Source organism: Seriola lalandi, unplaced genomic scaffold (assembly GCF_002814215.2).
Source record: "Seriola lalandi dorsalis isolate HSWRI2012SDOR001 ecotype SW California unplaced genomic scaffold, Sedor1 jcf7180002053703, whole genome shotgun sequence".
NCBI lineage: Eukaryota > Metazoa > Chordata > Actinopteri > Carangiformes > Carangidae > Seriola > Seriola lalandi.
Window position 1 is genome coordinate 89,844 of NW_019524256.1, and position 26,138 is coordinate 115,981.

General features: G+C 39.0%; 4 protein-coding genes across 5 annotated transcripts in view; 1 reads left to right on the top strand and 3 right to left on the bottom strand.

Moving 5' to 3' along the window:
* The window catches only part of LOC111651603 (uncharacterized), a 9,703-nt gene extending 9,272 nt beyond the window's left edge, over positions 1-431 (bottom strand). The window contains exons 1-2 of the mRNA XM_087172749.1: positions 326-431; positions 48-80 (exon numbers count right to left, since the gene is read on the bottom strand). Of these exons, the coding sequence (XP_087028875.1) occupies positions 48-80; positions 326-350 (58 nt within the window). The 5' untranslated portion in view covers positions 351-431. The remainder of the gene's footprint in view (positions 1-47; positions 81-325) is intronic.
* Positions 432-3,226: 2,795 nt separating this feature from the next.
* casp9 (caspase 9, apoptosis-related cysteine peptidase) lies at positions 3,227-6,519 on the bottom strand. 2 transcript variants are annotated; one of them, XM_023401595.2, is made up of 11 exons: positions 6,436-6,519; positions 6,149-6,301; positions 5,854-6,064; positions 5,644-5,724; positions 5,499-5,560; positions 5,204-5,380; positions 5,022-5,111; positions 4,758-4,905; positions 4,472-4,660; positions 3,895-4,004; positions 3,227-3,771 (listed from the first exon to the last, which is right to left on the bottom strand). In XM_023401595.2, exons 2-11 carry the CDS (start codon positions 6,278-6,280, stop codon positions 3,667-3,669), a joined length of 1,305 nt encoding a protein of 434 aa, XP_023257363.1. In that variant the 5' UTR covers positions 6,281-6,301; positions 6,436-6,519; the 3' UTR covers positions 3,227-3,666. The 2 variants fall into 2 exon arrangements, with proteins under 2 accessions (XP_023257363.1, XP_023257364.1); XM_023401596.2 differs by having other exon boundaries at positions 6,149-6,495.
* A 212-nt stretch (positions 6,520-6,731) lies between these two features.
* On the top strand, positions 6,732-15,967 carry LOC111651600 (dnaJ homolog subfamily C member 16). Its single transcript, XM_023401592.2, has 15 exons — positions 6,732-6,924; positions 7,356-7,537; positions 7,617-7,683; positions 7,833-8,157; positions 8,247-8,431; positions 9,317-9,421; positions 9,512-9,670; positions 9,789-9,919; positions 10,095-10,278; positions 11,782-11,961; positions 12,769-12,845; positions 13,048-13,128; positions 13,295-13,381; positions 14,042-14,212; positions 14,313-15,967. The coding sequence occupies exons 2-15, from the start codon at positions 7,365-7,367 to the stop codon at positions 14,758-14,760; spliced, it is 2,373 nt and encodes a 790-aa protein (XP_023257360.1). The 5' UTR covers positions 6,732-6,924; positions 7,356-7,364; the 3' UTR covers positions 14,761-15,967.
* A 1,334-nt stretch (positions 15,968-17,301) lies between these two features.
* LOC111651601 (uncharacterized) lies at positions 17,302-19,796 on the bottom strand. Its single transcript, XM_023401593.2, has 6 exons — positions 19,600-19,796; positions 18,681-18,803; positions 18,225-18,569; positions 17,876-17,983; positions 17,696-17,730; positions 17,302-17,554 (listed from the first exon to the last, which is right to left on the bottom strand). Exons 2-6 carry the CDS (start codon positions 18,739-18,741, stop codon positions 17,435-17,437), a joined length of 669 nt encoding a protein of 222 aa, XP_023257361.1. The 5' UTR covers positions 18,742-18,803; positions 19,600-19,796; the 3' UTR covers positions 17,302-17,434.
* Between the last annotated feature and the right edge of the window lie 6,342 nt (positions 19,797-26,138).

Consider the following 26,138-nt stretch of genomic DNA (forward strand, 5'->3'; position numbering starts at 1 on the left):
GAAGAGACAGCACACACACACACACACACACATACATAGATATTTACCTGCACTTGCAAGCAGGCAGGTTGCTGCCAGGACTGAAAAAGAAACAGCACTGTCAGATTATTATTAAAAAAAAGAAATAGGACATAGATTATAGTATATCATATTACACTTTCTTAATGAGTCAAAATACAACATGAAACCACTAAGAGTTATAAAGGAACACTTTGGTTTCTTTGACATCAAAACTAAAACTTTATAAAATCACAATTTTAAATTTACCAAATTTATATAAAGCTATATTTTTTTAATAATTATTACAGTCATCAGTTCTACTCACAGAGTGTGGTGCTGATGCAGAGCATGGCTTTACAGGACCCAGTGGTAGGTGACCAGTGAGACTGATGGTGGGAACAGACACACTCCAGTATTTATTCATTTGGATCTTGGACCATCTGCTGCATCTTTTGTGCAAAACAAGCCTGAACCTCAGTGGCTTCTGTTCAGCTGGACAGTTTTCAAAATGAGAATAACACGACAATCCCATGAGGGACGGGGAAATGTCTGTTTTTTTAGAGCAGACCCTGAAGAAGCCAGAGCAGTGAAACAGACAAAGCAAACAGTCACTCAAACAGGAAGACTGGGAGCAGGAGAGGAGAAGATAAAATGATCAAATATTGGCTAAACACATTATAGACTAAACTGTACTGAATCTGGTTATACTTGTTCTAAATGTTTATCAGTAACTGTTCTGTCTGGCCACTTTCATTTGTGTATAAGAACACAAGCTTCTCCTATAAATGTGTATATAAATGTCAATATTGCACTAAATGATTTTGCCTAAACTGCTTTGGAGGAAATGTAATTTTCTGTATGGATAATGTTCACAAGCAACATTTTCTTCCAGGAGAACGAGGTTCACAACCCGCGTCCAGCATGTGTTTAGATTCAGGCACAAACACAACAACAGGCAAAGATTGTGGTTTTGATTAAATATAGAAAACGTAAACAGAACCTGTGTTTTCCCCATTCTTAAGGGTTAGTGAATAAGTTTGTAGAAATAACCATTAAAAGCCAAATATCCCATTGGCCAGGGGCTTGTTTTGGAAGCGTGTTCTTCCTCCACCCACGTGGGCGGAGGATTACAAACTTCTGGAGAACAATAATCACAACGTTTTCGTCATGATGACTTGAAGATACTGGCAAAAATAATATTCAAAGTGAGAATAACACATAGTCATCTACAGTGTCGGTTGACAGAAATGTTCAGTTTGTGCCAACATGTCAAGGGCGAGACAAAATGATGGTCTGAGGAACTAGGTATAATCTGATTGGGCCAGACACAAGAGAGAAATACTGTTTGGTTCCAGTTTTGGCCAAAGAGAGAATAAACAATATTTCTAATTTTCAGAAAGAAACAAAACCATTGCAGCCAAAGACTCTGAGCCAGTGTTTTATTGATAGTCTAATACAGAGGTAAAAAGAGAGAGAAAAGGAGTTATAATCATAAATAATAACTAATAATCATTATTTAATATTGTGTTTATAAATAATTATAATTGGGGTTACAAAATAAAAGAGTTAAAAGAGAAATAACTGTTCCAAACATACAATATGAAAATCTGATGTCAAACATGGAGACTAGACTAATGCTACACTAACATCTGTGACACACACCTATTGTACTTTGCACATTTTGAAATATACTATTGTTTTTTTTTCTCCCTTTCCATGTGTTGTTTTATTCGGCCAATCCCACGTGACTCGTATAAAATTAAAAACATACTTTAATATAAGAATATAGAAACACAGCTTTGTGCAATTTTTGAATAATCGAATGCAGGTTAAGGAACTCTTTAATCACAGTAAAAGATATTTTACTTTTGAGATAAGTGGGTGAAAATGTATCTATTGTATTCATTTTAATTAAATTAGTTTGATGAGCTCATTGAACAGCTTTAAGAGATGAAAATGAAGAGATGTTTGAAGTTTCTCTCCTTCAAAGGTCTAATAACATGATAATGAAGCAACTCAAAGGAATCAAGAATCAATTAATTGGATTTCTAAATTAAGAATTAGAGCTATATGGAGGAACTGATGAGTGTGTGGTACTGACAAAGGGACTTCCTGTGTTGTCATGTAAAAGTTCTCCAAAAACAGAATTGTTACTGAAGCGTTGGGAACATGATACTGTATGTGTCAGAGTGATTTCATTGTTTGTAGTTTAAGAGGTGAGAGATGAACCTGCATTTCAAACACTTTGTGTTGTTGAGGTGATTTAAATGGAACCGATTCTAAGTTAATGGAGACCCCTGGTGGTCGTGGTGGGAACCAAAAAACTCACAGAAAGTACAAATATCTGAGGGTCACAGACACCATCTACTGGAGTTTGGAGTCTAGTAAAGTACAGGAGCTTTTCTTTTAGGATTGCCATCAGTGTTACACACTGAACCTCAACAGTAGCACAAGCAACAGTGATGCCTATAACTTTCATTCATTAGCACACTTTGCATATGTTTCGTTCCTCAAATAATATCTAATTTTGTGTTGTTACTTCCTTATTTATGCAACAAATGATTGATCATAAAAAAAAGAATCTATGATAACACCAGCAACGTGTATGTAATACATAAATTATGGGTATAAATTTCCTGGCAGTTTTAAGGGAGGTGTATGTGATATCACTGCTGATGTGTTAAGATGAATGTTGGGCCTTAAGGGATTATTTTAACACATACATTTTTTATTTATATTTATTTTATTTTTCTCTTTCATTGTCTTTGATGTTTAACTCCCATGCTTTCCCTTGTGGACTGCCCCAGTATGTAGGAACTGCCTGTGAGCACAAGCCCAGTTCTCCCAGTTCTCTTGTTGTGCTTCCAGTGTGTAAATGTTACTGGATTCAGACATGTCGTGTGGTGGTGAAAACGTTGCTCATCTATTTAGGGAGGCAGGTGTGTAGTAACAGGATAAGTGGATCCAGAGTGGCAATCAAAAAGTCCCGGCACTGTCTGAAGTGCAACAAACAATTTAATGCAACGTTTCGGTGCTAGACCTTCTCCTTAGTGTTGGAAAACCATCTGTAAAATGACTCACCCTGTCACTGGCCAGCTGTGTGTGTTACATTAGAGTAACTGTAGTGGAACAGCGTGGGTTGGATTATGGAACATGCAGCTGGAGAAAACAGGTGAATAAATGAGCAACGGGTCAGACAGAGAATCAGAAAAGCTCCGGCTCACAGTGAGAGTCGACACCTTTGGAGTTTATCACATTTTCCACAAAACCACTTCACAAAAATCCACTTTGTTAATATGATCAATATAAAAGAGAAAGAAAATAAAAGTCAGCGAAATCTGTTCTTGACAACTGTGGCCGTGTTGATAAGACACCAATATATATATATATTAAAAAAAAAAACTAACCTGAGCCACATGTTCACAGTACATATTTTCTTTCCAAGATGACAATAATGCTTAAAAAGTTCATATAAAGAAGATATCAATGATTAATCACAGAAAGGCTTGATAAACAATATCAATGTAAAACCACGATTTAGCAAATTCATACATCTCAAAACTCATCTGAGACACAATCCCAAGAAATTACAGTAATTGAAAGAGACATTGAACATTGAACCTGAATCTGAAACAGAAACTCATCGAGCTGAACTTTGAACCTTGGCTACGTTTGGGTTTGAAAGTAGAGAAGTTTGCGGAGGAAGTTAAAGGAACCAGGCATTTGCTTATAGAGCCCTTTTGCAGAGTTTTGGGAGACCTCGTGGTTCACCTGCAAATAAGAACAGTTCATAATCAGATGTGTCTGTGTTTAAATTTAAAAGCACTAAATGAAATGGTCAGAGGGATTTAATCGGGCCCCAGTTAATTTTGCAGTTTTAACAGAGAAGCTCACCATCATCAACATTGTCACTAAGTCATCTGTGGCAGCGTTTTCCTCGAGGATACGGTCCATTGTCTCAACGTACCACGATCCAGACTGGGTGTCTCTCCAAGAAACATAACCTACACACGTCACATGGTCAAAGTGGCGTTAGGAAGACGTTAATATCAAGTCAAGTCGATCTATTGATCTGACTTTACAACGAAGATGAAGTGCTGCTAAAAGCAAACCAGAGCTGTATCCATTTCTAGCTAACTGTATCTATTGTTAATTGTTTTATTTTATTTTTCTTTATTCTCGTAATATTATGACTTAAATTTCTTGGATGAATTTACTCTTAAAAGTATGACTTTGTTCTCCTAAACTCAGATTTTTTTTTCCTTTTCCTAGCTAATTGTATATTATCAATTGTGTTGTTTGTTTTGTGTTGTTTTTGTTGTTGTCTCTTCTTAGACTGTGCGTCACAATAAATGCATTTCAATATAGTATTTTACTCTGCTGTCATATCTGTAGTGTATTGTGATGCTATGATAATGAAAACTGACGGTTTTAATTACTCTGTACATGCAAAACCTCAAAGACAACACACCAGGAAAAGTTGAGTAGGACACCAGAATGTCACTCGGCGTGGGCAGAGTGACTCTGGCGTCCGGTTCGTCTGACATGCTCAGAGAGTCGCTGCTGGATGACATGGGAATGGCGTCCGTCTGGTCGTCTGCTCCGCCGACGGATGGTTTGACCTCATCCGGTGACACCTCAAAACCTGTGTCTCTTTCACCTCAAAGACAAAAGCATTTCCTGTGTGTGAGACACTTGTAGTTCATGTGTAACTTTTAAATGTTGTAAGACTAAACAGCATGTTCAGTGTTAGCTACCTCCTCCACATGCCTGGATGAAGAAAAGTTTGGGTTTGCCCTGTAGAGACGGGCAGTGCTGGCCGTTGAGGTAGTTTGTGATGTGCTGAACTGGGACGGACTGTCCATCCACACCATACACAGCACCAGGGAACCGGTTGTGACTCACCTAAGAGCATAGATATGAGCACACATCAGGTCTTACATGTCATCAGGATCGGAGCTTGTGTAGGTCAAAGAAAGTTCTGGTAGGAGTTTGTTAGAGTGTCGACCGACAGGTCTTACCTCAGTCCCATGTGACAGCATGATAACCACACAGCAGTCATATTGTGAGTGGTCCTCCTTAGACAGAGCTGACAGTTCACGCTTAATTTGCTGAAATGTGAAGAGAGCTGTTAGCTACATGCTCATAAGCTCACATGTTTCAGTGAAGTTTCAGACACGGAAGCAGAAGAAATAGTTCTTACTCTTTGTTTCAAGTTTGTCTTGACTTCGACAATAAAGTTGAGCGCCTTGAATCTTCTCTCCAGCTTGTCACAGTCGATGTTGGAGCCTTTTCGGTTGCTCAATTCACTCTGAGGTTCAAACTCCACATTGTTTATGATGAGGCAGTGCCCGCATGGGCTGGCATCCATTTTATAGCTCTGACACAGACATACACGGAAAAGGAGGCACAGACATAAAATATGATATAAATATGTAATGTAGGATTAAACTGATTGTACAGCAATCTTTGTCCTTTTGTTTGTTGTAACAACTTACCTGTATACTGTCCCGTCGTTGTCTGCCTGGTGGTCTTGGTCTTATGTGCTCCCTTTCAGGTGCTGTGACATAAGCATCAATATGTGTTAAACATCAAGAAATTTATCAGATTGTTACTAATATATAAATTAACTGCATATCTTACATGGACTGGGAGTAGTACTGGGTCTCTGTACTGGATGGACAGGGAGTTCTTTTCTTTGCTTGTCAACATCCATTGGAGAGGCTGTTAAAGAAACACAGAGCAATTAATGATAAAAAAGTGTTCACATTACAAGAGTTAAAAGCAATTTCCTACTAAGACACAGTTATGATATTAATCCTCATGAGATATACCATAGTATCACACACTCACAAACTGGGAGAGGCTGCAGAACAGGCCGAAGAACCTCGGTGGGTGTCGCGGGCTGTAGATGAACTGTTGGAGCTCCATTCTGTAGGAGCTCCGCCAGACTGTGCTGCCCTGTCTCCTGAAGGCACAGCAGAAACAATGGAAAAGCTCGACTCCCGCGGGTCTCCAAGTCCCGGACCAACTGTCTGGCCTGGTCCCGTCTGGTCCCAGAGCCCTGAAAGGAGAAAGTTTGAGTTTGAGTGTTCGTAAACACCCCACAACCTGAACCTGAATGCTGCCACCTACATAGCTATCCTACCTTAATCTCATCGATCATGTCCTGGGTGAAAACTCCCTTTTCAAGAAGGCCGTCGTAGAGGTTCGATGGGTCCAAGTCTCTCACCAGGTTGGTCCTGTTGCGCTGAAGGATCTTCTTGTGTCTTTCCTCCATTCTCCATCCGACAGTAACGACCTGAGTGAGGAAGACAGAGGAGCCGTCTTTAAAAAGCTGCAACTGACAAATTATGTGACTGTTGAAAAGTCAGTCGGTATGTTAAAGTGAGCGATGTGATAACAAGTCGCGTGTAAGAGTGAAATTAGACCTACAGACTACAAATGTTAGAAGTTTCGTCTGTTTCGTCTTGTTTGTGCTCGGTTTCACTCGCCACTTCCGTGTTTACATCACCGCTGCCTGTGATTGGTCAACTGAGAGAGCAAATCGCGGAAAAAAATGGGGTGAGTTTGATTCTATTCACCGCGCGCCGCTGCTACGCGGCTACCGTATCACAACATATACATGCTGAAAAATCGCGGCGCGACGGGGATAAAAACCGAGAACACACGAACGAAGCAAAAGGTGTCACCGAATACTCACTCTCTCAAAATTACTTTCGACGCTGGGCGCCTCCCCCCTCCTCTTCTTCAGCTTATTCTGCTTCGCGGCAGCAGGTTGACAGCTTTGCTCTGGAGGAACTGTGGTGATGCTGCTGAACACACCCTTCGCGTCTTCACATCAGCGTTAACCGAGACGCCAAGGAGCATTTAAAATCTTCACCAAATATGTGGCGTAGTACCGGTTGACCGCATCTGCTTGAGGTGACTGGGAAAATGTTGAGCTGTTTCGTGGAGACAGCTAGTCACTGTATCAACGCAAATAACCCTAATGGGGAAAAAAAATCTGCGTGAACGTTTTTTTTTATCCCTTAGGAATAACGTTAATGTCACAGTCCAGAAACATGTCAGTAAGATTATGACGTGGTGTTAGCTGTTGCTGTGTTAGTTAGCTGACATATATCATAGCCTGCCTAGCTTCTGGTTAGCATGCTATAATGTAATTTTCAGCATCTTTAGCTAACCGGTTGTCTTCATCACACAAACGTCAGTATGGTTGAAAGGCGATTTAAACTGAGTTTTAATGCAGATAAAGGTTGTATTGTTATTTCAGGTGTAGTCCACTTTAACTTGATGGTGATATATATGTATATAAACATATTGTTAATTGTTTGTTGCTCTATGATATGTTAAAGGTAGCTGTGATGGCAGGGTCAAAGATGTCTTTGCTGCTGGCTGTAGTGCTGGTCCTCTCAGTGCTGCTGACAGGAGCAACCCATGCCGGGCCTGAGATGGACCCATACAAAATCCTAGGAGTAACCAGGAGTGCAAGCCAGGCTGAGATCAAGAAAGTCTACAAGCGCCTTGCAAAAGAATGGTATATATTTTCACCAGACGCTCACCTGTTGAAATTAAAATACATTCACTTCTTAACTAACAGGTGTCTTTTTCTCAAGGCATCCAGACAAAAACAAAAATCCAGGTGCTGAGGATATGTTCATCAAGATTACCAAATCTTATGAGGTTGGTCATATTTCAAAAATGTGGTCCATCAACTGATGTATCATGGCGTGTGTGTGTTGACTCTGATAAATGCCAGGAACATACAGTATATATTATGCATGACTTAAAGATGTTGTGTCGTATTGATGTTTGTTCCACCCAACATTCAGATCTTATCCAACGAAGACAAACGTGCCAATTATGACCGTTACGGGCAAACTGATGACACCCAGCCTTACAGCAGCGGTCGCTATGGTCATCGCCACGACAGCTTCTACTTCGACGAGTCTTTCTTCAACTTTCCCTTCAACAGCAAAACCCACAGAGACTTTGCTGACAGCAAGTACACGCTGCACTTTAACCAGTACATCAACGACGTGGTGCCCGACAGCTACAAGAGGCCGTACCTGATAAAGATCACCTCTGACTGGTGCTTCAGCTGCATCCACATCGAGCCCGTCTGGAAAGAGGTGGTGCAGGAGATGGAGACTCTAGGTGTGGAAATGACCCAGCTGCTGCCCTGCCCTTTATGAAGTTTCACAGAGTGAGTTGAAGAGGTTGATGTGGATATCCTGTCTTTGCAGGTGTTGGAATCGGCGTGGTGGATGTTGGCTACGAGAGACGGTTAGCCAATCACCTGGGAGCTCACCGCACCCCATCAATACTTGGAGTCATCAATGGCAAAGTGACGTTTTTCCATTATGCTGTTGCGAAGGAGCATCTGAGGCAGTTTGTAGAGGACCTTCTTCCTCAGAGGCTTGTGGAGCGGGTAAATATCTGCCTGTCTTCTCGTAAACACAGTATATTCTGCAGGATGTTACATAATTTGTTTCAGATTAAGATTCAGACTTTATTTATCACAAGAAGGGCAATTCCTTTACAGCTCACCCAGTCCATACACACAACTTCAGAACTCACAGGCAGATCAGTTCATGTCAGAGGCAACAGATCAACATACGAGGGTCAAACTAAGGAACAACATGCAGGAATAAGTCAAATAAATAAGAGTAACACAAGTACAATAGATAAAAATAACACATTATGTTGCAGTTTCTATGGTGATAGATAATAGAAATACTTTAATTAATGAATGAATGAATAATGAATTAATGAAATTTAAATTAAAATATATTTATATATAATTAAAATGGCAACTGTTGACGTTTAGTAGCCTGATAGCAGAAGGAATGAAGGACGTGGAGCAGCGGTTTGTTCTCCCATTGTAACACTGACCTCAGGACATTACAGTAAATTCATTTGACACAACATGGACAAATCAACAATCAATTAAACCAGCAAATAAATGAGAAAGTTAGAAAACTTTCAATGAATGATTGATAGAAATGTACCCATATACATACACCAAATTAAGAAAATGAGAAAAAAGAAAAGAAAAAAGCAGATGTATATATGTTTATCTACACTCACACATACTCTCCTACACATCTCCGTACTCAGGTGTATATACGATATATATACCTATACGATATCAACCACAAAACCCACATACATACATCCTCCAACTTATAAAAAAAGAAAACTAAAAAACTGCCTGCATACATGGACACCTGTAACTTAGGGCGGGATGGATTGTTTACATTTATCAAAATGAATGAAACAGTTTTGTTTTTTCTTCTTTTTTTTCAAATTTCAGGTCACAGACAAGAATGACCTGCAGTTCTTGAACAGCTGGCACGAGCTCAACAAGCCACACGTGCTTCTGTTCGACCAAGTGCCTGTAGTTCCCCTCTTATACAAAGTAGGCTCTTTTTTTTTATTTGAAATGTACCTCTATGTAACTGCGTCACTAAAACAAACATGTCAATAATTTATCTCTGCATCTCCGTAGCTGACAGCTTTTGCGTATAAAGACTACCTGCAGTTCGGCTATGTGGACCAGGGCCTCTCAGAGACGGCCAATCTGCAGAAACAGTTCAATATCAACACTTACGCTCCGACCATGCTGGTCTTCAAAGAGAACATCGACAAGCCTGCTGACATTATACAGGTCAATCACAGCAATATGGAGCCTGAGGACACAAAGTAGATCCGTTCACTGTTGTTTTTACAGTGAAGTAGTTCCACTTTGCTCTTTTTTTTTACGTGGTTATGTTTGTTCTCTGCAGGCTAAAGGAATGAAAAAGCAAATTATCGACGAGTTCATGTCAAACAACAAATTTCTGCTCGCTCCGAGGCTGGTCAATCAGAAGCTGTTTGACGAGCTCTGTCCTGTCAAACAGTTCCACAGACGCAGGAAGTAAGAGAACCAAACATTTTCTCTTTTTTTTTTTTTTTAAACATCTGTTCACACCTGATAAGTTAACGAGAGAAAATTAAAATATGAAACCGAAGTGTCAAATTAAAAATTCAGGTATTTTAAGTTACGCAGTGTGTGTTAACCTACGTCCTGTAACGTCCGTCCTTTCCCTCAGATACTGTGTCCTGCTGATGACACGGGACGAAGAGACCTTTTCTTTTGGGAACCAGGCGTTTCTCTCGTTTGCCTCCGCCAACACCAAGGAAGTCGTTAGGTTCGCCTACGTGTACCAGCGGCTACAGCAACCGCTGTGTGACATCCTCATGCAGAACAAGGACAGCGCACAGTCACCACCACAGGTACACACACACGCACACACACACACGCACACACGCACTTCCAACACTACAACTGCCACTTTCACCATGAAGCTACATTTGAGAGTTGGCATTGCTTTAGGTTGTGCACCATGAAATCAATTCATTGTAGCAGGATAATGTATTAACAAGTAAGCTAGACCACCTCAAACCATATGTGATGTCTAATGCTAAAAACCTGATTCCAAGCTCTGCTTTGATAAACACATCACTACTGTTTTTAAAAATAGTTACTATAACTCAGTAAAGACTTCTGTACAGTATATATAAGCCCATAAAACAAAAAAACAAAAAACGGTCCTTTAATTTTTCCTTATTTTATATATAAAAACAGTGTGAACCATAATAAAGAAGGAAAATATCAACCCAGAAAGTTGCACACGTTTGTTTGAGTTGTTCTGGAGGTGATTTGAAGTTTCTATCTTTATCTGATCATGAGTTCTGCTCATTCTTTGGAGCAGTATTTATGGGTGTTTTTTGTCTGCTCCTTGAAAAATCAAGGCTCTTAGATCACAGACCTTATTCACTGGCACTCAGCTCCTGGATCACTCAGACCTGGAAGCACATCTCTCCCCTTTGTCCCACAGTCACCACTAAGGATGTTTTCACACCTACAGTTCATTTGCTCTGCTCCACATCAGTTGATGAGTTTGTAAAATACAAGAAAACCAGAATGCATCATTACAAACCAGGTGAGAATGTTCTCTCCTCTTATTGGTCAGATTGTCTGGCGCAGGGAAGTAAACACAGGGAAGGATGTTACAGGAACCGTCAAGCTCAAACTTGTGAGTTCCCCTGCTGGTGGGGTCGGAGCCACTTCCACTTCCTCTAAAGGGTCTTGGTGCGATTGTTTTGGTCTGATTACTGTTTTCTCATCTGCACAAACGAATCGTACTGAGAGGGAAAACCCAACCAGGGTTCTAGAGCAGGTGTGAAAGCACCGTGAAACGATAAGGTGACAGAGACTTTGCTCCAAAATGATGGAACCAGTTTCCTTTAGAAATCAGATGAGCTTTTTATTCACTGGCCTTTTTAGCTTGTCACCTTTTACTCCATTGTCATGTTCATTATTGTGTATTTGCTCCTTTTTATTTTCTTGTATGTTTACATGTTTTTGTATGCAGTATATTTACTATGCTTTTCTTGTGTTTTACTTATTCTGTACATTTGTTTTACTTGCTTTTATTTATCTTAATTGTCCTTTGTACAGCACTCAGTTCAAGGATTATTCCTCACTACCCAAACAAACTTTTTGGAAAAACAATAATATAACTCCATATAACTCTAATTAAAAAACAAAAATAAAAACTCAATTTTTTTTTCACTCAAGAGTAAAAAGTCCTTTTTTTTGGTATTTCTTTAAAAGATGATTAGATGATTCATACTTCATACATAAAGGGTGCACTGGTCATGATCCATAGCACTGGACTGAGAGCCTCTTTGAAACTGTCTGGTGTGTGTGTATGTGTGTGTGCGTGTGCGCAGGTGGTGATCCTGGAGAGGCGTAACGCTGCAGGGAAGGCCTTGTTTAAACCCGTGACCGCCTGGAACGGCAGTGAAGAAGACAAACAACGTCTTCTGGACGAGCTGGAGCGACTTCAGAAGGACCCGTCCATCCTCATCCACGACGCCATGCTGCCTGAGCTCAACAATGAGTTTGCATCGGTAAGTTCTCTGTGAGTTAAAATGGAGGGTTTGAACTAGTGCTGGGCGATTAATCTAATGTTGTTTTTAATAAGGATTTTTGTCTTTCCAACGATTATGAAAACAAGATAATCAAGATGTCAATTTTCACCCCACCCCTGCAAAAACCAACCCCCCCCCCCCCGTCCACTTTCTGTTTACGTTAGCAACATATGAACATATGTAGGAGTGCGTCATCTTGAGCAGTTTGCTGGTTCACAGACTTTCTATACATAGTCTGGAGAGACCATGTCCTGGTTGGCTGCTGTCCCAGATATATCTCAGATATCTTTAACTTATATCCGATATATAACCAGAAAAAATATAAATCTGTTTTTTTTATTTTATGTTTTTCTTTTTTGATAGTGCTTGATATTAGCTTTACTGTCTACATGCATGCTGCCAGGGTTGATGTGTTGTAGTTGATCTTATTTATTTTGATCTATTTTATTTTTAATAATTTTTATATTATATATTTAATTGTATATTTACATATATATTATTTTATTTATTTATCTAATTATTTTAAATATATTTTTTATTTGTTTTTCCGTTGAATTGTATTTAAAATGTTTTTTTTAAAAGCGTGGTGTTTTCAAAATCAATGAGTAATATCGTTAAATAATCGTGATCTGAATATTAATCAAATTAATCGTGATTATGATTTTTGTCACAGTCGAGCAGCCGTGCAACAAACTGTGTAACCAGTATTCTTACAACCAGGTACTGTTTGTTAAATATCCACCACCAAAGGTAATGGTTACTAAACGTGGTGCTCTCACTCCGTAGATGTTTGTAATCCGATGGATCTACGCGTCATACGATTACCTCTCTGAAGTCATCGATGATATTCTGCACAACAACTGGTAGGTAGAAATCTGAAGTTTCGTCCAGTTCAGCAGTTCCATGTAAATGTTAATATTTGATGTGACAAATTAAACATTTATAACGTTTGAAATTGCTCTACACCAGTACTTAACTTTCATGCGAGCTTTCCTCTCTATGTCATGGAAGAACACACTCTTGAGATGTAAATAAATACAGTGTGCTGTGTGTGATGACCTGCAGGCGTGAGATGATGCCTCTTCTGTCCCTCATCTTCTCTGCCTTGTTCATCTTGTTTGGAACTGTGGTGATCCAGGCCTTCAGGTTGGTTGCTTTACTGCACACGTTTCACTAGACCACCAACTCTGTAACTATAGCAACAGCGTCATCTTTTCACCGTATAAACAAAAGCTAAAGACGAGCCAAAGAAAACAGCTGTAATGCTTTTAATTTTACTTTGCTTCATCTGTGCTTTCCCTTTGTTTTTCAGTGACTCAAGTGAAGATAAACAGACAAAACCAAAAGCAAAGGATGGAACAAAAGCAGAGAATGGGTCACCAGGGAGCGGTGCTTCAAGGCAAGAACACATTTAACATTTCACGCTCTACTGAGCGCAGGATTTATCTTTGTGTTTTTAAGATTCAATAATATCAAACACTGCGATATTTCCTGCCATATGCAATTTTTTTTCTTTCACTTTTCTGCACTTCTGCCAAGTCTGCCCGTCATTTCACTGCTTTGTGACAAATAAAACTTTTTACTGCTGTTAAGTGGCGGCATCACTTATACCTGAAACATAAAATACAATAATATAATTATATATTATTGAGGAAAAAAAACACCTGAAACATAAAATTTTATATATTGCGATATTTGGGTTGGACTGTTTAAAAAAAAAAAAAAAAAAAAAAACTTAACGCAGCAGTTGCTACTAAAATATGTTTAAACTTGAAAGGCTGGGGTCTTCACAACTGGTTACTCTACTGAGATATTATTTTTATTTATTAGTATTTATTGCTAATTTTGTATCTTGCCTGTTGAATTCATGTCTGGACTGATGGGACAGATGTTTTTGAACCATTTAATAATTATTTTAGTGTTTTAGGATTTGGGTATCTTGTGGCTGAAAATAAAATGAGATGAATTGAGATGTTACATTTTGGATATCATTTTGGATATATTGTCTTTTATCGCTGTAAATTTTGATAAAGCTCAATGTTTTTGCTGTTGGCTTTAGTCGGCCCCCTAAGAAGAATTTTGTGGAGGTGACGGAGCTGACGGATATCACTTACATGAGCAACCTGGTGAAGCTGAGGCCAGGACACATGAACATAGTGCTGGTGCTCACCGACGCCTCCAAGAACATCCTCCTCAGCAAGTTTGCCAAAGAGGTCTACTCCTTCACAGGGTGAGCGAAACAAACATCCTTCATGGAACAAATGAACTCCATTATATGAGCATTAAATTATTGATACTTCATGACATCTGTTCTTTCTTCTCTCTCCCAGGAGCCTGACGCTGCATTTCTCCTTCCTGAATATTGACAAGCACAGCGAGTGGATGAACACGCTGCTGGAATACGCCCAGGACGCCATGCAGATCGACGCAGACGAGGACGACGGTGGAGACCACAAGATGGACTACACCGGCTACGTGCTGGCACTTAATGGCCACAAGAAATATCTCTGTCTGTTCAAGCCCGTCTACACCGGGGAAGACCTTGAAGGTAAGTCATCTGAGGACGAAGGGGCCACTACAGGGGGGAGATCGAGGTCCAGTTCCCGCGACGACCACCCGCCGCGCAAATCCAACCGGTCCCGCAGCATCTCCACCCTGCAGATCCACCACAAACTGGACCGCCTGGGGTTGTGGATGGAAAGGCTCATGGAGGGAACTTTGCCCCGCTACTACATCCCGTCCTGGCCCGGACTGGACAAGATCACCCCCTGTAAATAGACGGAAGGACTTAGTATTTATCTACCGTCACACAGACATGGTTTCCCTCTCGTGTTCTGCTGAAGTTAGGCTAGAGCTGCCTTTTTTTTTTTTTTGCACTTGAGATATTTATAGTTAAAGAAGTCTTTAAAAGTTGGGTCAATATTACAAACTTGACATTAGTGTAACTACTGTGGGACAGGTCCTTTAGCGAACCCCCTCTAACACTCATCGCATGCTGTTTTCAACTGTTGCTAGTCTTATTTTATCCAGGCAGATGTTGCTGCAGCTGCAGCTGCTGCTGCCACTGCCTTGTGAACAGGCAACAGAATCACTGTGGCCACATGTGCTCTCCTGCCCTCAGGACCATCAGTCACTGTTACTAACCGAGGCAGGAAAACTACTGTAGTGTTCATTGATGAAAACTGTGAATAGAGATGCATGTCTCTAACACTAAATGTCTTTGCCTTTTTATGCATCTCTGCCCATTTCTATTTATCTAGTTTTTTTAGTTTTAGATTTTCTCCTGAATGCTAACTCGCTTACGCAATATAGCAAACTGCTGTAATGACATTTTTGCCTTTTACCTGGACCTCAAGGGGTTATCCGTGTTCTTCCTGATCATATGATTGCAGAAAAAGAAAATTAATACCTGTTTTGTTACATGGAAACTGTTGCAGCTGTGGTTTATAAATGTACGTCACTACAAACAAGAATTATTTAGCTATTTAAAAACCTCAGTTAGCCAGTAGCTTTATGTAGCAACCCTAACAAGCAGGCTGTGTATTTCATGTCCTGAATGTTTTCATACGTCATCGTCATGTCATCTTGAATTACGACAAACACATGACAGTGAGGTCAAACTTAGTTTGTGCTTGCTTGATTTATTAATTTGTTTTGTCCGCATCAAGTGGAAAAATGTCATTAATCAAATTTTGTTGGTACTATGTTATGTAAATATTATACATAATCATGTTATCTATAGGACCTGTATTTTAAAGAGTATGTAACTTGAAAGAAAAGGTGAATGTTTTACATGGATTTATCAAAATGCTGTAGTTATGTTTTTTTTTCTAGTTCTCATGAAGATTTTATTTTGCGAGTTAGTGTAAAAAGAAATGTCTGCTACTGTCAGATGTTTCAGTTGGTCTTCAGTAGTGTGTTTATCCTCTTGTTGGTTGTAATAAAATGCTTTATGTTTATTAATTAAAACAATATAAAGTTTTAATTGTTGCAGAATTTACCTTCTGTAGGAGTTCATTCAGCAGGACGGCCTGGACATTCAGCATCACCTCTAACAAGAATCAGACCACGGCAGCTAACAAAGCTAAGATATAACACAAATAATTACTGTAACTGTCAATATTGTGGTGGTTGTTTCCCCCACCAACCAGACGAGTTACAGGAAACATGGTCACAGTATCTCCTTCCTGATTTACAGCATCGAATAATGGCCAGAAGTATTTTAGCAGAACATAATGATGTCTAATCGGTTCATCCTTGAGTCCAATTTAATGTTTGCATTTTTGCTCAGGATACAATACCATTAATATAAACTGTGCATGTGTGTTTAGGAGCCCCAAAACAAATACTGCCGCTGTGTTCTCACTGGAAATGACGATCGCAACATGTGACTGATTGTTGCTCAAATGGAAATTGAATGATGCACCTGGAGAGAAACCATGGCAACCACAGACTCTTACGGACCAATAAACCACTTTACCGTACTCTCAGTATAATTAATGTGAATAGTATTTAGACCAGATACATTTCAAACACATGCAGCCCACACATTGAAAGAAAACTGTCAGTAAAACTTTATTTTATTGAAATATTTAACTCATTGGAATAATTGTAGAAAAGAAAACTTATATGTTTGACTGATAACCCACAACTGATCGGGAATAAATCCTAGAACACATACCTGTGGAAAACTACTTTTTCATTTTAAGTTTACATGATCATTTAAATAAAATCCACAATAGGCTTCTATAATGTCTTTAATATGTATAATTTTAGCCTGTTATTTTTCTGCATTAGATGCTTGGATGGAGCACTATATTATAATAATGGATTATGCATTTAAAGGAGAAGCCAACCCTTTTTATTCAATTCAAACTGCTTTTTGAGGGACACCTGCAGTGACTGAGGTCAGTGTCAGGATGAGTCTCTACCACATGAATTAAACTGAATGTAACGTCCTTTGTGCAGATTGAAATGTGAGGAGTGAAGTACACGCACCAATCAGCAGGAACATTCAAAATTTCTCCAGGAATTTTCTAGTACTTTTAATGTTATCGTCTACCGGTGCAATCTTGCGTAACTGCATCATCTGTTCTGCCCTTCCTTGTTCAAATTTGGATTTGGATTTTAAAGTGTGTTTTGTCTGTATGCTAATCAGGCTGCGCGGACTCTGTGACAGGATTGGTCGGAGCAGAGAGGAGGAGCCTCTAACTCCACGGCTTCTCCCATTGGTGCGGCAATGATCCTGTGAGTCCTCACCACAGCTGCAGCCTTTCAGCATCAGAGGAAGAAAATTTAAGAGCCCGGGCAGTACATCACTAGTGGCGGCTGACATGAACTTTGATACCATGGTGATTGTTTGAAGTGATTGTTCTGCAGACCAACTGACAACACCAGTGGATTAATAATAAATCATCAGTTCCGCTCTGAGCTGCAGCAGGTGCTTCATTAGTCATCTGATGGCAGAATAAATAGCATTTGGCACCATTTCTGTCTCTGGAGCAGGCCTGAGGTTTCTCTTTGAATTTGGGTGAAAAGTCACTGCTGCATAGTTCAGGTCTGAGCCCTGACCCTGTGAACAAAAGGATTTTCAGTCAGTCTCAATCTCATACAGCTGTGCATGTGAGAAAACGACAATATCATTCACTGACAAATGACTTGAAGTGATTGTAGCAGCTGCTGAAATACAAAAATGTAAAATCTTTAACATCACCTCTGTCTGTTGTGGATTTTCTTCTTCAATGCGAGCTACACAACAGAAACAACATATCTGGTTAATTGACAAATGCTGTTTCAAAATGTTTGTTTTAAACACGATTTTACTATCATGTTGAAGATGCAACTTAAAAAGATGTGAAAGATGTGAAAATACAATAACTATTATTAGAAGTACCTCTCTTAAGCTGTTTTATTTTGACAACCAAACAAATGGTGACCACAGCGAGGGAAACAGTCAGACCGCCCAAGATCATAATCATCGCCTTTGCAAGTCGATTGAACACTTTGATAATGAGAGACAGTTAAATTAGACTTTGTACATTTTATACCACTAGTTGCTTGAGATCTGATCAATATTAAACTGAACAAACTGAATGACACAGTGCACAACAGAAATGTTTTAAGTGAGGTAGGATGAATTTAAAATTTAAATTATCTCAAGAGTCTAAAAATTCAAACTGAGGTCTTCACCAAAATTACATGTTATGTTGATAGACATCGACCAAAACGCTTATAAAACTTACCTTGCACTTCTAAGTAAGTGGCACCCACAATAAGCGGGTTTTTCCTTATGTAATATCCACAGAAATACAGTCCAGAGTCAGATACATCCACTTGTTTGATTTTGAGAAAGACAGTGGACATGTTGGATGTCATTTCGAATCTTCCATTCTCAAATCCATTACAGTATGAAGCAGAATCAAAAGCCTTGAATATATGAGAAATACAGCGGGCATTCAATAGCTTGACCACCCTGAACCAGAGTATTTGACTAGGAGAACTGGTGTAGTTGGAGCACAGCAAAGTGACCGCGTCACCAGGCTGAACCTCCAAAGTGTAAAACTCCGAAACTGAGACAGAGATCCCGCCTGAAAGAAGCACACAACTGATTAGTTGCAGGAACCCAAACAATAACCTTTATATGACTTCAGCTATTAAATTGTTCAGTTATTGTATTGTTTTTAAATGCCAGTACTTACAGAGGCTGCAGAGAAGTGAAACCGTTATCAAGGTAAAGTTCTTCATTGTGCTTGTGATCATGTCACTTCAATGGCACTTTGCAAATGAAAATGCTGCATCTCGGCGTGGGAAGTGTGGGCAGGCTGTGAAAGTAAGACAATACATTTTGTCACTTGTAGAGGAGACGGTTTAGTTCAAAACTTGTGATGAGGTATCACTTCTCTCTTGCTTGTAGCAAAAAGGCCATTATATTGTGACATCTGTCTTCCTGTGGTTGAGACTTTTTTTAGACTGACAGAGTGCTGAAAACCTGTAGCCACTTTAATAATATCCCAAATACCCAAAAGGTGTTTAAATGTTTAAAATCACCCTCTTTAAATAAAGTGAATAAAGTGACATTTTGTGTGTGCGTTCTAATGAAAGTTGATTGTACACAATAATAATGACAATAATGGTAAAAATAATGATAATTGTAAAACTAACGATAATGATGATATTGATAACAATTATAATGCCAACAATGAGTTACAATAATTGCAATAAATGATAATGATGATAATAGTGGCAATGTACGTGGACATGTACAGTATATAGAGCTGCCCCCCCCTTGTTTGTTACCAATTTAAGAGACTCAAAGTAACGTTCAGTATCAATTAGAAACAATTTAAATGAGGGAACTGGTTTAAGAAATTTTTCCTTATGAAAATGAAATTTCCTCAGTAAAATAAAGAGGTTAATAATATTGCAGAAATTGTAATCCTTACATCTGGCTCTCGACTTCCTTGTTCAATTTTCAAGGTACAAGTTGGATGATTGATAGATAGATAGATAGATAGATAGATAGATAGATAGATAGATAGATAGATAATTTTTTTGTGCAGTAAGATGAGACGTTTGCTGCTGCCCCAGCAGACTGCAGCATAAAAAAAGTGCACTGACCACCACTGACTGATAAAACGTGCAGCATTTCACTGCAGACGTCAAAAGACCTGAGCCTCCTGAGGAAAATGAGCCGGCTCTGCATCTTCAGGTAGATGGCATCCGTGTTCAGGGACCAGTCCAGTTTACTGTCCAGGTACACACCTAGGTATTTGTAAGTGTGCACCACCTCAGTGTCTTTCCCTTGAATGTTGACTGTTGACTGTTGTAATCATACAACAAGAACAGCTGCAGAAGAATTATACATCATGCACGGACTGAAATCTCCTCCTCCTCTTTCCACTTTGCCATAAACATCACCATCTGTAGGCTATATTGGATTTTACAGCAGTTTCCACGAACTTGAACATCTGTGGAGAGAGTTACAGTAACACAAAGGAGCCACAAGATGATGCTGTTCCGGCTTTCCGATCAATACCGGAGGATAACAGCCAGACTTGAGTACATGGACCAGACTCGGGCTGAGGACCCAGGCATGTGTTGGGCCCGAAATTTCATTTGGAAATATGATTTTGTTTGTTTCATTGGAGGAAGGTTACGGTCTTTTGTTGCTCCACACTCATCTGATGTTTCAGTCTGCTGTTATTTTTCATCCCTGCAGTGGAGCAGACATCAGTGGACGTTGAAGTCACATGATTTATTTGCCAATATATATTGTCAGTTTCCATTGCATTTCGTGTGTATTTTCTCATTTGATGGTTTGCTGCGTGAGGAAGAGAAAAACAGTTTAAAACAAGAGCTGCTGCTGAGGGTTGATATTGGACTGGAGCTGTGTTTTGTTATGAGGTCAGGTGTTTCTGTTTTTACTTGAGGTAACGGTGACTGAAAAGGAAACTCACTCCCTTCCTTGGAGTAGATTTCACTAAATTTCTTGGCAGACGTTTAACCGTATGTGTGAGAAAGGTGTGTGTGTGTGTGTGTGTGTGTGTGTGTGTGTGTGTGTTTTGTGCATTAACTCAAGTCAAGAGCCTGAGTTCCTCTCTTTGCGTTCAGTTTTAATTACCGGAGCCTCGTTGACTGTATCCTGTGTTTGTACCTGTTTTCCTGTGCGTGTTTGAAAGTTCATCCTCAGACCTTAAGTCACACACACATTTGATGTATTTGTGTTATTTCACACAGATTTAGACTAAGAAGTTTAAACAACTTTAGACCAAGCGCAGTAACCTGCAAGTCTTTTTGTTTTGTGCCGTTTGCTCATCTGCAAAAGTTGAGCAAACAAAAATACAGCTCCATAGTTTTAGACTTTAAACCCCAAATCAATTTGTTCCTGCTTTAGATCAAAGTCTTTTAAAATGGGTCATAAAAGCCTCTGTCATTGGTGTATTTGTTGGGGACTATTTTCAGCAGCGGATGAATACACATTTATTGCTGGAGTTAGCTAGTTAAAAAAAAACAAAAACATTCAACCGAACAAACAAACAAAATGCATATAAATACATAGATGTGAATAAATGAAACAGTGTTCCTCGTAATGAAGGAACGTGATGTGACCCTACTGATATTTGAATGGTTTTGGACAACAGTGCAGGTGTATGGCACAGAAGAACAGGGATCTAATGACATCAGATTTATTACAGCGAATCAAACCTTTTCACAAAGTAAAGACAAGGTCCCGTGCTCACTCTTATGATACTAATGACTTTTAGTCTTTTTCTTTGCTCCTTTCATCTTGTTCAGCAGCAGCCTGTTAGAGATAGCTGGACAGATGCAGGAGAACACTGCTGGGTTTTAAATGGCTGCTTGGAGATAAGACTGCCTCAAGCTTCCTCTAATACTGACCTATTTTAGCTGGGTTCAGACTACACACACACACACACACACACACACACACACACACACACACACACACACACACACATAAATCTATATCTTTAACCTCAGTGCCTCCTGAGTCTGCAGTTAGCATGACATCCTGTGCTCCCAGACTTCATTTAAATCAATTCATTAGTTTGGCCCAAACTTCACTGAGGGATTTAAATCCATTAATTCTTCTGGGTGAAATAATCCTTATCTGTTCTGTTGTGAAAAAAACTTCTATCTTGGAGCAGGGTTAGGTTGTAAGACAGGAGTATAGAAAAGATAAAAACAAGTAAAGGTTAAGACAAAGTTAGAGGTACGTTTGGATTATGTTCTTTAGTATTTCTGCCTCCTGTGATCCCACATCCAGAGTTGGTTAAATTAAGGGGAAATCAAACAGCCCTGTAGTTAACACCTTAGTTTGACTCCTGCAGAGGGAACGGAGTTCAGTTCAATTACCTCCTGAAGAAAATCCATGAAATTAACCAAAGCAGTTAAGGAACGAGTAAATCTATACTTGTTGAAATATTAATGTGCTCTCATTGAGTTGTTTTTTCAGTTTGATGAGTAGACACTAGAAATCTGGTTTAGAATTGGAAAATGATTGATTAGGATCTTCACACAACGACTTCTCATAGACTTAATACACAAAAACATTTCACAGCTTGAATTGATGAAATTGATTTATAGCTATATGTTCATGGTCCTGAGGACAGATGACAACCAGTCAGTGAGTGGTTTGTCTCATGTTTATTTGAAGTGAGAATGTATTCATACTTATTTTTTATTTAGAACTGTTGAAAGGTCGGAGTTTTAGAGTTTGATAATCTATCAGAGATTGGATTTGAAAGATGGCTCGTTTGAATGGTAAAAGCAAAGGGTAAAATAATGAATTAAGTAGAACTGAAACACTGATTGTTTGGGAAGAGCGGGGTGAAAGAAGTGCTTTTCCCAAAGACGTATAGACGTTTACACGTGGACACCGAATTGGCCACTGGATCTTATGTCAATGTCACCGCCATATTGGTCCAGGCAATGCTGCCCTGTAAATCAGCGCAACGGAGGTGCTGCACTTTTTCTGTATAAAAACCTCTATAACATTTATATTTCTCAATCGATTTCAATGAGTCGTTTCTATATTCAAGAGTTTATGATCTACCTGCAGTGAAAATAAAAATTTGGTTTCTAGTTACTTAAAATCATGATAGTTTAGGCTGAAATCACCAGCCCGCTGCCTGGGCGCATTGCGCAATGGGAGTGAACTAGCAGGTTTGGCTGCACTTAAACCGGCCTCTCTCAAAGAGAGTCCGTGATTCACCACATGGTCATTAATTGTGGCCCTCATCTCATCAGAGACCACAGCTCTTGGTCTTCCTCTCCCTGCCACTCTTCTCTCTCCACCAGCTTGTCCTCCTCCACCCATATTTCCAAAAAAATCCATTCAGAAGCCATCCCCTTAAATCTGCTCGCTACAGTAATGAGGCCAAACACAGGTCACCTGGGAAGGTTTTCAGCTGCAAACTGCACTCAACTGTTTTTGGAATTATTATTATTTTGTTTTATCATCAATATTTTTGATATTATTTTCTATAGATTTTAATGTGGCTGCAGCAGAAATGCACTATTTTTTTAGTGTGTTAGCATTTGAAAAATGTGCTGCAGAAGTGTAGTGTTTTGCAGGTGGTGGACTCTGACTGAGAAAGGAGTTGATGAATTTTGGTAACTGTGGTCACTGAATGCATTTTGTGTGAAAGCAGTGAAAAGTGATTCACAGTTTGCTCCACATAGACTTCTGTTTCGCTGACTGTGTGAAGAGTTTTGACCAATGCTTGTTAGCAATTGGAAAAAACTGTAACATATGTGCTCACGATATGTTATACAATATAAAAACTCCTCATAGATATTTTTAATGTATGTACATATAGAAATATTTACTATGAATGTTTCAAATGTGTTATAAACTCCTATCTTCATATATCCAGAGGATGTAGATATGTGATAATATTATATCCCCTTACAGGAGTCACATATGTGGCAACATCCCTTGATATAGGGAAATAAATGCCATAGATTACATTTCTACATGGGAAAATATAATTTAGCTGAGTGGATAAAAAAAAACAAATGTAGAACAATGAAACAACACCAAGAGCATAATACACAGGCTGTATCTGAAGGAGTTCAGTCCCACCATCAACATCTTGACTGAGCCATGTCTGCCTCCCTCTGATCAGGGAGCGAAACACCTCCGAAGGGTTTTCTTAAACATTAAGTTCTTAAAGATGTTTTTAAACCACTTTGATAAACTCAAAAATTTATTTTCACATTCATCTCTTGAAATACTCGGTTTTTACATATAATTAAATTTACTTGCAATTTGTTTAACCTCACTCTGATACATGTCCTGTATTGTCCTGAGTGCAGGGCAAGTAAACAAACATTTTGTGTGTGTGTTTGTGTGAAGGGGAGGATGTGAGGGTTGGACGGTTGGACAGGTCTGGTCAGCAGCTCCCTCTGCAGGCAGACCACGTGAAGGGCAAACTGACGGATCTGCTCCCTCAGCTGAAAGAAAAAATAAACTAAATAATTTTTTTTGTTTGTTTTGTTTTTTCAGGGTTAGTTTTGATAATAGCCATATCTCAGGTGAATCAGACTACAGTCTTTACTGTTCACCCAACAAATTAAGTAACTTTAATCAAATAGTTAAGGTTAACATAGTTAAATAGTTAATTAACATAACATTCCAGTGTTCATTGAACATTTATTCAGGATCAGTTGTGGGCTAGCAGTTAAACACCGATAACAGTTATGAATTATGTTCTTCTTTTTTTTTTTTATTACAAAGTTTTATTTATTTATTTAGCTTCCCTTAAATTTGCCGCTGCAGCCAGCACGTTTGTTCAAAACGCACAACCTTTACTTTGAAGGCAAGCTGTCTCTGTTTCCGGCTCTCGACTTCCTTTTTTTCCTTTTTTCCCCCTTAATTTAAATTGGAAATTTTACAAACAATCAGACACATCAGTTCTTAAATAAAATAAACAGATTAAAAAAAAATTTAAAAAGAAAGAAAAAGATGAAAATAAATTAAAGTTTTAAAAGACAAACAAAAATACATTAATTAACAAAGGACAAATATGAAATTTAAGTGACTTCTTCAGGCAAACATTTCAGAATATATATATTAACTACTGACATGGATTTCTTGTTTGTTGATTTAAGAAATTTTGCCTCATGAAAATGAAATTTCCCCAGTAAAATAAAGAGGTTAATATTGCAGAAATTGTCATCCTTACATCCGGCCCTCGACTTCCTGGTTCAACTTTCATGGTAAAAGTTGAATATTGGAACAAACTGACGCTTTTGTTCGCTGAATTGAATTGCACGTTTTCATTTAATGGGACAATAAGACACGCAAAGCGTTAAAAACGTCAACATACATTTGCAGAATAATATTTCATGCACGGACCGATTAACTCATATATGACGTTTTATAAAGGCTGGAGTTCGTCAAAGAAGGGAACATCGTTTGGAGGTTTGCGCATGCGCATTGCGGCTGTTTCTACTGTGAGGGTTCCAATACACACTCATTCAAAAAACGCCAACTTCTCTCATGAAATACACAGACGATACATTTTTTCCAGAACTCGTCACGTTGCGGGCTAAATTCACACCTCTTGGTCAGTGTTCCGGTGGTCCATCTTAAAATAATCATCTAATAAATGAGATATTAGGCCTTAAAATCAGGTGTTTTGATTGCGTGCCTGTTTGATTGACATGCCTGCTCTGCAATGATTGATCAGCTGACGCGGCAGGCCGGGAGGTCGATCACCGGAGTAGCAGTCACCTGAGGAAAGCTTGGTTCGTGTGCATTGTATTGAATCAGTTGTGTTAAATTTCTATTATTTTTCTCAATATTTGTCTGTGGAGGAGGAGTTTTGCACCGACAGTTTTTCTGTCAGTTCTTTAGTTTTAATGAGTTTTCGGTTCACAGTCATTATGGCTCGTTCTTTGGCGCTAACAGACTGGAGAGACGCTGATATACAGTTTTGTTTTCGGTGAGTAAATGTTTATTTTCTGAATGTCCTACAGTTTTAATGTGTATGATGCTCACTTAAAACTAATGCGTTTTTTCTCTCTACGGGAGACAGTTAACATCCAAATTAATATTAGAGTTAATGTGAATTACAGATGCACTTTGCTAACCTAGCTAGCTAGCTAACGGATAACTTAGTGTTTGTTATGCTAAACGTACCTGGTCCCAAACACGCAAACATGTGCAGGACAAGGATAAATATGTTATTAGAAAAAATCAGTCGCTGATAGAATTTTCCTACATGCAGCAAAACATTCAAGTTTATCTCATTAACTTATTTCTGTCTCCTCTTCTCGCTGGTATCTTATTGTATTTAGTACAATACACAATGTATACTAGAACATTATCTTGTAGGGGTTTGTCATTTAATACTTTAAATTCATACACTGGAGTAGCTGAAGCAGATATTCATGTACCTGCCCTGACAGCTGGTATATGTGTGTGTGATTAACTGTGATCCACTATGTCTGAACTAAAGTGTTTGTCTTTTACTTTCATTCAAAGGTATCCAGGTATGAATCTGTGCGTACAGCATGTAGACACCCCCGTTTTCATTAGCTCTAGCATTAGCAGCTGGTTCACTGGCATTGTTCATTGAATGAATTCAACAATTTCATTAGAATGCAAAATAACGTGGGGGGATAGCTAG

Bases quoted from the DNA above. Each gene is read 5' to 3' on its own strand.
- casp9 (XM_023401595.2), bottom strand. From the start codon at position 6,280: ATGGAGGAAAGACACAAGAAGATCCTTCAGCGCAACAGGACCAACCTG. The intron at 5,725-5,853 runs GTGAGTGTGTGA...TTTCTTTAACAG, and splicing joins TCTGCAGCCTCTCCCAGTTT to CCTCTCCAATGGATGTTGAC. The intron at 5,381-5,498 runs GTAAGTTGTTAC...TGTCTGTGTCAG, and splicing joins AACGACGGGACAGTATACAG to AGCTATAAAATGGATGCCAG.
- LOC111651600 (XM_023401592.2), top strand. From the start codon at position 7,365: ATGGCAGGGTCAAAGATGTCTTTGCTGCTGGCTGTAGTGCTGGTCCTC. The intron at 11,962-12,768 runs GTAAGTTCTCTG...CTCACTCCGTAG, and splicing joins TCAACAATGAGTTTGCATCG to ATGTTTGTAATCCGATGGAT. The intron at 12,846-13,047 runs GTAGGTAGAAAT...GATGACCTGCAG, and splicing joins GATATTCTGCACAACAACTG to GCGTGAGATGATGCCTCTTC.
- LOC111651601 (XM_023401593.2), bottom strand. From the start codon at position 18,741: ATGATCACAAGCACAATGAAGAACTTTACCTTGATAACGGTTTCACTT. The intron at 18,570-18,680 runs GTAAGTACTGGC...TGCTTCTTTCAG, and splicing joins TTCACTTCTCTGCAGCCTCT to GCGGGATCTCTGTCTCAGTT. The intron at 17,731-17,875 runs GTACTTCTAATA...TCTGTTGTGTAG, and splicing joins AATAAAACAGCTTAAGAGAG to CTCGCATTGAAGAAGAAAAT.